The sequence below is a fragment of the Neolamprologus multifasciatus genome, chromosome 3 (assembly GCF_963576455.1).
Source record: "Neolamprologus multifasciatus chromosome 3, fNeoMul1.2, whole genome shotgun sequence".
Lineage (NCBI taxonomy): Eukaryota > Metazoa > Chordata > Actinopteri > Cichliformes > Cichlidae > Neolamprologus > Neolamprologus multifasciatus.
This window is the reverse complement of record NC_140441.1, coordinates 3,589,003-3,601,766: the sequence shown is the minus strand read 5'-3', so window position 1 is coordinate 3,601,766 and position 12,764 is coordinate 3,589,003. Positions and strand designations below refer to the sequence as shown.

Sequence of the window (12,764 nt, the reverse complement as noted above, 5' to 3'; positions counted from 1 at the left end):
AATGGTTAATTAAGTGAATAAACAAGCCTGTGATTGCTGTATTTCTACACAGTGTTCATAGTTCATGTCATTGTGAGTTTGGTATTTGATTTATCTTCTGTTTTAGTTTTATTGTCAGAGTTTCTTAGTTTTACTTTTACTTTGATTCGTTGGGTTTCCGGTTTTCTGCCCTCCTGTGCGCCCTAATTTCATGTCAGGTATTCTCTGCTGTTGTAACCTTTTATTTTGGTAGTTATGTCTACTGTGTGCTGTTTCTGGTGTTGCTTTCTCTTCTTCTCATATTGAAGAGTTTTCAGTTACTGTGCACAAATGTACTCCATTTGTGTATAGGGGGTTTTCACATACTTCACTGAAGAGGTATGTGCCATCCTGCATAGACCTGATCCCCCTCTTCTGGCCCTCGCATGTAACATTTTCTAGATCCGCCACTGTTTGAATGCTGCAGTTTCAAACAGTCTAAAGCACAAAGTGTGGTCTGTGTTCACAGAGCAGCTCAGAGCAGATCTCACTGTTTACCTGCTGATGATGGAGATCTCAGAGGGGGAACGTTATCAGGTTTTTAAGTTCAGCAGATCTTTGTTCACGGGCACAAAACATCTCATTTTACACTCTGATCCTCGAGGACACAGGAGGAGCTTCCAGACCAAACTGTCCTGCAGACTCTCTGAGAAGAACTGACACACAAACTGTGGTGAAATTTAGATTAACAAAGTCTGCAGACACGGTTAGCTGTAACCAACGCCTATATGACCATGTGCATGGGAGAGGAAACAGACGGTTAACACAGTCATGCGAGCTCTGAGCTCCCGAGGCGTGGCGGCACCTATTTATCCTCCCATAACATCAGCTACTTACTTCCTCTTCTCAGGCTCTGCGGTCTTCACCCCAGCATGTTCAAAACAGATGTCGCAGTTTCAAGTGACTTTAACCCTTAGATGCACACGTGGGGTCGTGACCTTCCTGCTGGCAGCTTGAGCTACAGAAACTCTGCAGGTACACACACACACACACACACACACACACACACACACACACACACACACACACAAAGTAGATTAGATTAGAACAGGATGTTCTGAGCACCCTGTTTGTTATCAGATGGATACTCAGTAGGTGAGGCCATAAATAAATGTCCCGTAGAGATATTCATGAACCCAGGAAACAAAGAGAGAAAAGAACAGATTGGAGATCAGAGCTGAACACACACTTTTTTAAAAGCATGCAGGAGCCGTGAGGACGAGCACAGATTCATTCATTCATATCTGCTCTGTAATCTGAACTCTCTCTCTTTCTAATCTCATGTCTGAAGGTGAGAAGGACACCGTCTCCCTAACAGAAAAGCTTCTCCACCCACACAGCTGATGAAGATATTTACAGTGTGTACAATGGCATCACTCTTCCACACACAGACAATCACTTGTTGATGCAGCGTGGTCCAGCTGGGAGTAAGGAGGTAGGAAAGCTGAGCCAGTGTTCCCGCTTTAAAGAAGGCACCTTCAGCCAATCACTGACTCCACCCACAACTCAGCATAGTGACAAATACTCAGCACAGGCTAAACAGCTCCACCCTCAGGCCAACATGGAGAAAAACATTCACACTGAAACAAGACAAATGATGATCTGGGCTCCAAACATTCATATCCAACACATGTAAAGCCTTCAAACGTCATCTGCTAATGTTTCTGTTTATTCTATGATTATTTTAAAATGAGCTCACAGCCACCTGTCGTCCTGCTGAGCTCCACCAAGGGGCCACTTTAAGGACCTGTCAGATAATCTTATTAGTCAATCGTTATCTTATCATTTTACAATTCTCTTTAAACTTTCAGCCGTTTAACTTCAGTGATCCTCAGAATGTCTTTGATATCCAGGAGTTTTACCCACGTCCAGTGAAAAATGACGATCAAATGAAAAAATCCACTTTTTCTTCTTTGACTCAGTTCCTGAAGAGGGTCTCATATCTGCCAGACTCCCAGAAACTCAGTGTGTTCAAGAGTGAGCTGACAGTCAGAGTCCCTTCAGTCTCAGCGTGATCCAACCATATTTGTGTGAACAGCATCACAGAGGATTCAGCTGCTTTAAATGGGACAGTGTGAGTAAATAACAGGGACTAGAAAGAGAGAGCAGAGTTCTCCTCAGTAACACCAGGATACCTGACCCGTCTGAGTCTCGCTTCCCCGCCTCCATCATTTAGTGACGGCCTTCTCTACCATGTCTGTGCCGAGCGCTTTGGTCAGGGCCAAACCTTGTGTCACCATGGCAACTACACCATGACAGCATCCAGAGAAACTTGTGAGCCCACGACTACATTAGATGTTTGCTCTGCTGAATCCAGCCAGCCCCTACCTGCCTTTAGTCATATGGGATAAAACGGTAGGGCCAGAGGTGGGAAGTAACTAAGTACAAATACTCTGTTACTGTACTTAAGTAGGATTTACAGGCATCTGTACTTTCTACTCCTTACATGTTCAAACAGGCTGGTTACTTTAGGTTTAACACATTTGAGGGGAGTTATTATTTCATCAGTGCGAGCTTCAAACATCAAAGTGATTTGAGCCTAAACAGAAACACATGAAAGGAAATCCTGTTCATTTATTAATCACATAAAAAGAGACCAAAGAGTCAAACTGTGAGTCACAGTCAGGGCTTAAAGTGGGCCATGTTTTTATTTGATATGTTTTTGGGACAACACCTGAACGCCTGCAGGTGTCTGGAAGTTGTGTTAGCGCTACTTTAGCATCTAGCTAGCCCTGCTGAAGAGCAGCGAGCATAAAGGGACGAACGTTTTTGAAGTGTCAGCTAATTTCAAATGCAGCGTTTCTATCAGCTCAACAAACATCAGCAAACACACAAACTGTTTGTGTGCAGTTTGTCTCACAGTGTGTTGCAGCTAAAGGTCCAGCTGCTGTATTTCACAGGGAGAGAAAAGAAAGAAAAGCTGCTGTAGGAGAGGAAGCCAAGCTTTGGCATCGCTCTGAAAACTATCGCTGATCCTTTTACTCGCTGGCTTTCAAATAAAAGCTGAAATGAAATTTGTGGCGTTTGCAGGATCGAATCAATCACACAGGATCAGGGGATAAGACAGCAGAGCAGCTGATTTTACACCTGAAGATAAAACTGTAATGTTAGAAACATATGAAGATATTACACACACAATACAGACTGCAGCTCAGACAGCTGCTGGACAGATGTGTGTGTGTGTGTGTGAGTACTTTAACTCCTTTATTTCACACAGACAGCTTCAGCATTTGTTCTGCTTTCTCTGCTTTAATTTGAATGTAACAGAAAAACACGACTAGAATTTCCACAAACGTGTTTACAGGCTGACTTTAATGTGTTTCTGCACATGCTTGTCCTCTGGTCATGTGATCATGTGGTTTGTAGGAACGCTCCTCTTCCTCAGAGGATCCACCTGTGCTTCCTCTCCTCTCTCCTCCACCTGTTACAGTGAGGGAACGTCCTCCATGATGGAGGAGCTGCTGGAAAGTGCTGAGAGTTTCCTCCAGAGTGAGACCTCTGTCACAGTTCAGAGGATCTACGGCAGCAGAGACCTTCATGGACACTAAAAGTCTCAAACACACAACAACAACATCACACTGACTCCACTCTGACATCACTGATCAATAATCAAAGAACACACAGATCAAACTGATTGATCAGCCATCAGAGGAGTCGGATCAATGGAGCTGCTTCTGTTCCTGATGTCCCCTGTTTGATGCTGGACCTGAACTCTCCCTGCAGAGGAGACACAACACAGTCAGACACACACACACACACACACACACACACACACACACACACACACACAGATAAACAAACCTTTGACTTTGAGCTGCACTGTTTTCCATCTCATGATGTTTCCATGACTCCAGACTCCACACACATATCCTCCACTGTCTCTCTCTGTGGGGTGTTTCAGGGTCAGACTGAGGTCTCCAGTTCTCAGCAGGTCTTCATTCATCTTCGTTCGGTCTCTGTAAACCTGGTGCTGTTTGTCAGGCTGCTCAGAGCCGTTCTTATACACGTGGACCATGTTGTATTCAGGTTCATAGCGTTTCCACTCCACTTCAGCATCTTCAGGCAGGTTTTGTGTGGTTCTGAAGGGCAGCTGGACAGACTCCGCCCCCTCCTCCACCTCCACCTGACAGACTGAGAGGACAACAAACACAACATGAGCTGTACAAAGTGTGATTGGTGTTCACAGAGCAGCATCATGTGACTCTTGTTCTGCACTAAATGAAGCGATGGAGTGGCGCCTCCTTCAGGCAGAGAAACAGCTCATGGAGAGAAATAATTATTAGAGCAAAAACAAGAGTGGAGCTGCAAATAAGGCCGAGAGGAACGCTGCAGAAAACTGTTCATGTGTGAATTCATAACTTCATAGATTTCTTTGAGCACTAAAATCAGAGCTGCTTCTATTTCTAATATGACAGCTGTACATTAGAGCTGGAACACTTTAAATGTGAGCCATAAAAACATGATACTCTACAAGTGCATTCAGCTCTGACACTGTCACATCATGAAGGAGACGTGGAAATCACTTTGTTACACAAATCAAAGTCAAATCAATTCTATTGATGGAATATTGTGTGATCAATAGACTGATCAGTTTCTAATCTGTCATCTATCAGCTGGAAATCCAGCAGTGTCAAACAGACTGGGCAGCAGATTAGGACCAAACACAAACACACTGAGACTTTTTCTTCAGCAGTTGCAGGTAAACTGCAGCAACAATGCGACTCAGACAGTTTCTCTATAACTGCAGGGCTTCCTGCGCTGCTGTTAGTCAGATACGGATCAACAGGTTGTGGATAGAAAGCAGATTCCTTCAGCAGAGGATCCAGATCACACTTGAAGCATGTCGTCGGGAAAACCATCAGTGAAAATGGGACACTTTGAGCCAATTTGAGCCTCCAACTCTGAACATAACCTGCTGCAGACCAGCTGATGTGTTCAGTTACCATGGTGAGGAATTTCACAATAAAGGAGGCGTACGCTCTGTCTTTTCCCGGCCCGACGCTCTGGGACATTTTAGACAAGTTTCCTGGCAGAATACGATCCCGTGCGGAGGCCGACACCATCCTTATCCACATGGGCACAAACCGGATTCCAAACAGCGCTCCCACTTCCTCAAACTGGACTTTGTGTGTCTTTGTGAGGCTGTGAAACAAGCCCACCGTAGTGTTTGTATCTCCGGCCCCACTCCCACCTGTGGCCGTGGGGCGTTTGGGTCCTGCTCGGCCTCCACACCTGGCTCTCCTCTGTGTGTGACTCCCACAGCCTGGGCTTTAGAGACAACTTCAATGTTTTCTGGGACAGGAGGCATCTTTCTGCAGCAGATGGGCTCCACTTCAACCAATCAGGAGCCAGATCCTCTCTGCTAACATATCATATGGAGTCCAGCAGGAAACACTCCATCAAGCACCTGTCCACACCTGCCCACACCTGCTGACCGCTCCGTCACTGACTGACGTCCCCCAGGTCCTAGTCCCTACCATCTCAGTTCCACTCTAAACACTAATACATGTTCAGCTGGACTCTGAGCCTCTGGAGACATTTTGGATGTTCCAGTCATGATAACTAACAGGACAGTTTGTGCAAGGTGGAGAAAATCTGCTGCATCATCCCATTGATGAAGCATTCAGCTCCACCCTACAGTTTCTCTGCTGCCTCCATCCACCTTGGTTCACTTTGCTCTTCTTAATGTTGCAGCTCTGAATAGTCAGGCTTTTATTCTGAAGGATTTTACAACTTCCCATCAGCTTGATTTGATGTTTTGAACAGAAACATGATGAAATCTGGAGAGGACTGTCTAGTCTGTGAACTCTGACCCCACATATGATTGTTTCAGTCAGCCCAGAGAAAGTGGCTGGGTGGGTGGAGCTTTGGCTTCAAATGCTCCCCTATTAAGGTGGATGAAGGGTGTAGTTTGGAGGTGCTGCTTGTTAAAGAGTGAAACAGCTCCTATCTGTGCAGGTATCTCCGCCCTCCTAAGACTCCATCAGAGTTGGAGCTGAACTCTCAGATGTTTCCTGCTCCATGGTTCTTATGTGTGATCACATGATCTGAGCTGCTGATTTTAAGATCCATGTTGATGATCTCACTGACTCATTTGAGTTCCTCAGTGCAGTAAATTCATTGGTTTCAAACAGCTGGGACTGTGTGAGGTCCTGAGGACTGACACTCAGGTGCAGCTCAGGATTTATCAGAGGAGAGCTGCATGATTACAAACTGAACTGTGAGGATCAGCTGACTGTACATGAACATGATTCAGCATCAGATCTGATCACTTACACACTCTGATAACATCTCCCCCTCTCTGTGCAAATACATGAACACTGCTAGAAGCAACAAGCACATCAGGATCAATCACATTTTGATTGCTTTTTGTGTTCCATTGAGAACAATCTGCAGTAAAGTGTGCGTCACAGACCTGATTTATTTCAACACTTTACTCCAAACTTTGAAAGTGAAACTCCTACAAACACATATGAAATAATCCAGCCACAGAAACTGTCCACAGCTTTCAGTCTCCACATTTCCTGTGAAGCTCTGCAGGAAACCCTGACAGCAGCTTTTTAGCTCCAAAGCAGGTTTAGCTGTGGTGCAGAGTGTTAGTGACTCTGCCCGTGGACACAGTTATTTCTGCAGGTCACCTTGTTACAGGTGCATTTGGAGGAGATTCCCTTTCAGAGCACTCAAAGCTTTGTGGCAGGAAGTTTACTGCAGACTGCAGCATGTTTAATACCAAGCATGATGTGAGCCTGATGTGGCTGATAGCTGCTTCTAGCAGTCTTCATGTATGTGGAACGAGAGGGGAGATGTTATCAGGACCAGTTGGACGTCTCAAAGCTGTGAGCGCAGTGCTGAAACTTTGGCTCTGTCCTGTAGCTCTTCACTCAGTCCTCACCCTGAGTGTTTAGAGCCCAGCCACACATATTCCTGCTCCTCAGGAATTCTGGGATTTGGAGGAAACACAGCTAAACTGACCTGAAGCTAAGGGGGAGGAGCCACAATACAAGCTGCATCCAGCCAATGGGTGCACTGTTGAGCCACGGATGTGCAGAGGGTCACATGTTTAGTCCCATTTGTAGAAATGTGTCCATAATGAAGACAAATGCAGTCACACAGCTCTGCAACAGCACAAATCACTTTGATGGAGTTTGTTTGTGCTGCTCTCAGATCTGTACAACACTGACATGTGTGTCAACATGCTGCAGACTCACAAAGATGTGCCGTGTTAGCTTCATGTGTCCATCTGACACTATATTATAGTGACTTGAAGAAATCCCTGCAGCATCACATGCAGAACAAACAGAGGCCACGTGTGGCACAGTTCCTGTAACGGGATGAATCCGTGGATGTGTCGGGATCTGACGCTGAATCGTGTTGCTGTTCTTTTCCACATGGTACAGGTCAGCTGTTCCACACAGATTTCAGCTTTCTAGAAGAGTTAGTCTGGAATAAAGCAGCTCTCCTCTGGACCAATCCTGCCTCCAGCTGAGCCGTCACACATTCACACACAGTCCCAGCAGTTTGTAGCACAGCAGTGATCCTTCTATCAGAAACATGCTGCTTCTCCTTCATCCTCCTCTCATTGATCTGAATCAGCTGTTTTCACAGAGAAACGCTGCACAAATCCTTCACTCCACTATTTCTGTCAGCAGATGACTCGCTCTATCATGGCTGCTGCTCCTTTTTCACACACTCATTTGTGCTTTGAATCCAATCTGTTTCTCATCATCACCATGAACAGGCTGCTCATCAATCAGCACATTAGCTGTAGATCAGCTGCACACTGATGAAGATGCTCAGACAGACGGGCTGGGCACACAGAGGACTTTATGATCTGTTCTTAAATTCAGTCCAACATGGATCATTTCTGCTCACAGTCCAATCATCTCTGGAAACTTGTGCTTCCATGGCACACGGTGCGCTGGGCTGCTTCAACAAATAGCACTACACCTCTGGTTGTCAGCTTCACCTCTCCATCGCTCTCCCCGTGGCTACAGTACAAGTGAGCTGACACATCCATCAGTGGAGACTGTGGGCCAGTAAGGAGCAGCAGCTGCCTGCAACATGGGCTTTACATTGCAAACAGCCACAAGTCTGGGCCTAACCACGCCTTTGACTTCTTCTTCATTTCCATGAGATTTACATTTCAGGGAGTTCCCCTGGAAAAAGAGCCATTTTGAAAGCTGTTTGCTGACTTCATCAATAATCTGCTTCAATCATCCAGATGAGAATCCTGAGAATGGAGCAGCCCTGATAGCAGCTCATAGGATCACAGTGTTTTTCATTCAGCTGATTGATTTCACAGGTTAGGAGGTGAACCATCTAACTGTGCTCCTCCTTCCACCTTTGGACCACTCATTTAGTGACAGCCAGGATTTGACAATCAGCTGTGACACAGGAAAACATGAGGTGGGAAACTCTGGAGAAGATCTGCTTTTCTCTACAGGGAGGCTCGCACATCTGATCTGCTCACGATCACTCAACTCACTTCAACAACATGCTGACTCAGTCATTTCTGCACGTTTCCTCATGTTACAGCCCTGACTTCAGTTCAGCTGAGGAGGAGATGAGGGAGGAGAGAGCAGTGGTGGAAGAAGAGGAGGAGAAGATCCAAAGAGGAGGCAGGGGGAGAGGCTCAGGAACAGTTAGCATCAGAGACTTTGAGCCATCATGGACTCCCACTCCTTCCATCCAGCCCTGTGTGGATCAGCAGCTCCAAAATGTCTGCTCACTCATGTTCTTACTGTCTGTGCTCTTCTTTCATTTCACTCATTATATATGAACTGCTCCTAAATCACACTGGATATGGATTTTCTGTCCATCCACACTAATTCTCTTCATTCTCACCTGATTGTTTGGATGCTCTTTGATAGCACATTGAAAATCCTCACAGTGACTTCTATTGCCACACTGACTGGACAAATACAAAGTTGAAGGCTTCATGTGTTTGGCACAAATAATACTTTGGTAGGTCTGAATTGTGTTTTGAACCATCTCTCAGGACCAAAGTCTTTTTGCTTCATTCAAAAAGAGCTGAAGGCTTTTTCCCTCACAGTTTGTCCTTTGATATTATTGGATGATGGACTGTGGAAAACACAAATGTGCACTTCTTAATGGCTCATATGTGCTGTGAAAGAGCTCTTTGTGATCCTGAAGCTTTTCAATAGTTTTTCTTTGGCTGTTTGTAAAGTTTTCTGTGTGAACTCTCAGGAATCTGGAGCAGTCTAATAGAAGTCTACTGGGGTATAGAGGGAGGAGCTTCTGTCAGACTCTTTCTGATGAGGAACTGAAGCCGCTCTCATGGTCTCATCAAATCCATCAGACTGAGAAAAACTGTCATGTGACCTCTCAGAACAAACAGCCTGTTAGTTTCCTGCTGCCTCCATCACTCACTTTCATTCACTCTCAATCACACCAACATGTTAAAGCAGCGCTATAGCTCACCTGGCTGAGCAGGTGGGCTGAAGGCGGGGCTTACTACAGGTGCCTGTGTGTCCCTCACTCTCTCCCCACTTTCCTGTCTACTCTCTGCACCTATATAATAAAGGCAAACATGCCTCCAATAGAAATCTTTGCAAACACAAAGTCCCACAGCAGCCCCGTGTTCTCCGGCTAAAATGAGAGTTTTTGTCAGTGGAGTCTGGTGGCTTTAACCACACAAACATTACAGCTGCGCTCAAATATCACAAAGAGCTGTGACAGCAGAGAAACACATGAAAATCCTCCAAAGATCATCTAGAAATAGAAATCTGTCCACTGTGGGACGTGTGAGGCTGACATTAATATGTCTTAAAGTGGGAGATGAAGAAATGCTTCCAGGGCCCAAATCATGGAGACAAACATCAATCCACACTTCACTTTGTTTCCTGTCTCTAAAGTGGGAATATTTCAGTGTGATGAACAAACGGCCTCCAACAAATAAAGCTCATTTCCTTTTCCTGTCTTTTCTCCAGCGGCCTCAGCTTCTTCCTCTTTCCCCTGTCTTCTTCTGCAGACGCTCCTCTGTAGCTTCAAGCTCTTTCTCTTTACAAGGAGAGCTACAAACCTTTGCATCCAGCCACAAACACCCCATGGGCTCCTCTGGATCATCACACTCAGCATTTTCACAATAAAAGCCTCATATTTATGGCTGCTCCACCCTGACATGTGACAACATCCAAATGACTGGATCAAAGTGTTTGAATGATCTCAGCAGCTTTAAAACTATTGATATTTATACATTTACATTTATTTGGAATAAACTAACAAAACTATTGATTTGATCCAAACTCAACTCATGCCAGAGGCTTTTATTTTGAAGTTAGGATCATTTTAATGGTCTTCTTAGTCTGTTCATTTAAACACACAGTTGCTCCGCCTGACATTTTTGGCTTTTAGATCAAAACATCAAAGAATTTATTTTATTTGAATGAACTGAAAATAGATTCAAACTAAAAGCTTTTAGAGAATAAACTCCTTCATGACCTCTGACCTCTGACCTGTATCTACAGCACTGACCTCTGACTTTCAGCTCCACTTGTTTCTTCAGCAGGATGTTTCCCTCCCTGCTGTAGACGGTGCAGGTGTAGGTGTTGTTGTCTCCATCTGTGGGGTGTTTCAGGGTCAGACTGAGGTCTCCAGTTTTCAGCAGGTCTTCATTCATCTTCGTTCGGTCTCTGTAAGCCTGGTGCTGTTCTTCAGGCTGGTCAGAGCCGTTCTCATACACGTGGACCTTCCTGTCGTAGAAGTCATTGTAAAAGTTTACCATCCACTCCACTTTAGCGTCTTCAGGCAGGTGAAGTGTGGTGTTTAAGGGCAGCTGGACAGACTCCACCCCTGAATCCACCTCCACCTGGGGGACTGAGAGGACAACAAAGCACAACATGAGCTTGGATGGAGACATTTGTGTTGACTCTAACAGGCTGAATGCTGCTGCTTCACTGGGAGCTCACTGTTAGATAGAAAGTGGTCAGTGTGAAGAGGAGACGCAGCAGAAAGATGAAGACTGACAGGAAGAAAGCAGTGAACAGACTGTTGGAGCTGCTGTTAGTGGGACAGGACTTTATTCAGTCTCTGAGGACCAGATTTGACTTGATGAAGCAGAGAAACACAGTCTGAGTGTTTCTGTCACACTCACTTCATCACACAGCTCAGTTTGACAACATTTGGAAGAATTTGATAGAAGCCTTCCTTTAGTAAAAGCACCAAGAAAACACCATGAAAACACCTCACTACACACAAAACTGCAGTACTGGCAAATTGTACATAAAGTATGAAAAGTCAAAGTACTTATTGTGCAGAACAATGTTCCCATCAGTGTTCTATGGATCAATATTACTGCTGCACATGTTTAAGGCTGAGCTCATTTCAAATCCTTTCTATTGTGTTGAATCTGCAGTAATGCATCATATTCTATAAAATCATATGTTTGTAGTGGCTGTCCTGTGAGGACCACGTATCTCTAAATAAACAGCTGTTAATGAGCTCACAAACACAGGCCTACAGCTGGATTTGAAAAAGTCCATTCAATAGAAAATCAACAATCACAGCTGGATTCAAAGGCTTGAGCTCTGTGTGACATGGTTACCTGTCAGTATCTACAGGGGGATTCAAATATGAAGGAAACATGAAGGTGGTGCATTAGAAAAACTGCTGCTTTCAAGTGCAGAGCAACAAACTGTTTGAACTGATCCAACTTTATTAACACAGACAAAGATTTGTGGATCAGCTGCTGTTTCAGTAACACTTTATAACACGACCTGTAGGGACGTGTCTACAAAGAAGCTCCAGCTGAAAGGATTACAGCAGGTTAGTGTGATGACAGATAGAGGTGTAAATGTACTGACATGTAAAGAGGGTGTTGAGAAGGTGGAAGAGTGACGTGTGAGCAGCAGCTTCATGACAAGAACAAGCACTTCAGATGTACAGAGAAGGTCAGGAAGTGTGGTAGTAATGGCTTGTTTGTAAAAGCCAAAAATCAAACACATGATTTTAGCTCTGTACGTTCGACTTTTTGGGTCTCCAGATGATAAAGAAACAGATTTATTTACATCTATAACTGCTTATTCAGTTCCTGGTGGTGGGAGGTGGATTTAGGCCGACGTTCATCAAACCTAAATGAATTATTTGTCCTAACAGTAAGAGGGCCAAATGTATTAATGAGTGCTGAAAACCTCCATGTGTGTCTGTACAGGTGGAGATCACTGGAGAAGCTGAAAGCTTTGGTGCTTTTCTACTAGTTGGGACGACTCAGTGAAAATCTGCTGACAGTCTGAGCAAGTTTTTGGACTCTTGCTCACAAAGTAAAAGACATTTTACAAAGTGAACAGAAAAGAAACTTGTTCTGAGTGTAAGTGTTGTTTTGGATGCTGATGGATTGTTGAAGCTCATGTTTGAAGAGTTATGGATTGTTTCATGTTCTTCTGTTTTAAGTTGAATGAACAGCTCAGCTCGTCTCCGTGTTTATAAGCTCACATGATGCCTGTGCTCTCCACAGTTTGATCGTACGGATCAAAGTATCAGTGTGTTCATCACTGTGTTCATTTTATAGGTAACATGTAAAGACAGCTGAACAGTGAAACTTCCATTATGCAGAAAATGACTGAAGCAGAACTTACTCAGTAATGACTTCGGCTGCTACGATACTGAAAATGATTCACAGACAATTTGCATCTTTCCTATAAAATACCTGAAAGTTAAACCAGATTAAGACTCCATGACACGGCCCACAGCCCAGGAGGTTCAGGGTACTTGTTTCATTGTTTCCTGCA

The 12,764-nt window shown here is 44.5% G+C and overlaps 1 protein-coding gene across 3 annotated transcripts in view; it reads right to left on the bottom strand.

Annotated features, from left to right (window-relative positions):
- Nucleotides 1-3,301: 3,301 nt before the first annotated feature.
- LOC146521102 (uncharacterized) overlaps nt 3,302-12,764 on the bottom strand; it is a 33,696-nt gene continuing 24,233 nt past the window's right edge. For all 3 annotated transcript variants that reach the window (XM_085154320.1, XM_085154321.1, XM_085154319.1), the window contains 3 exons: nt 10,513-10,854; nt 3,820-4,149; nt 3,302-3,735 (listed from right to left, as the gene is read on the bottom strand). In XM_085154320.1, coding sequence (XP_085010446.1) covers nt 3,644-3,735; nt 3,820-4,149; nt 10,513-10,854 — 764 coding nt within the window. In that variant the 3' untranslated portion in view covers nt 3,302-3,643. The remainder of the gene's footprint in view (nt 3,736-3,819; nt 4,150-10,512; nt 10,855-12,764) is intronic.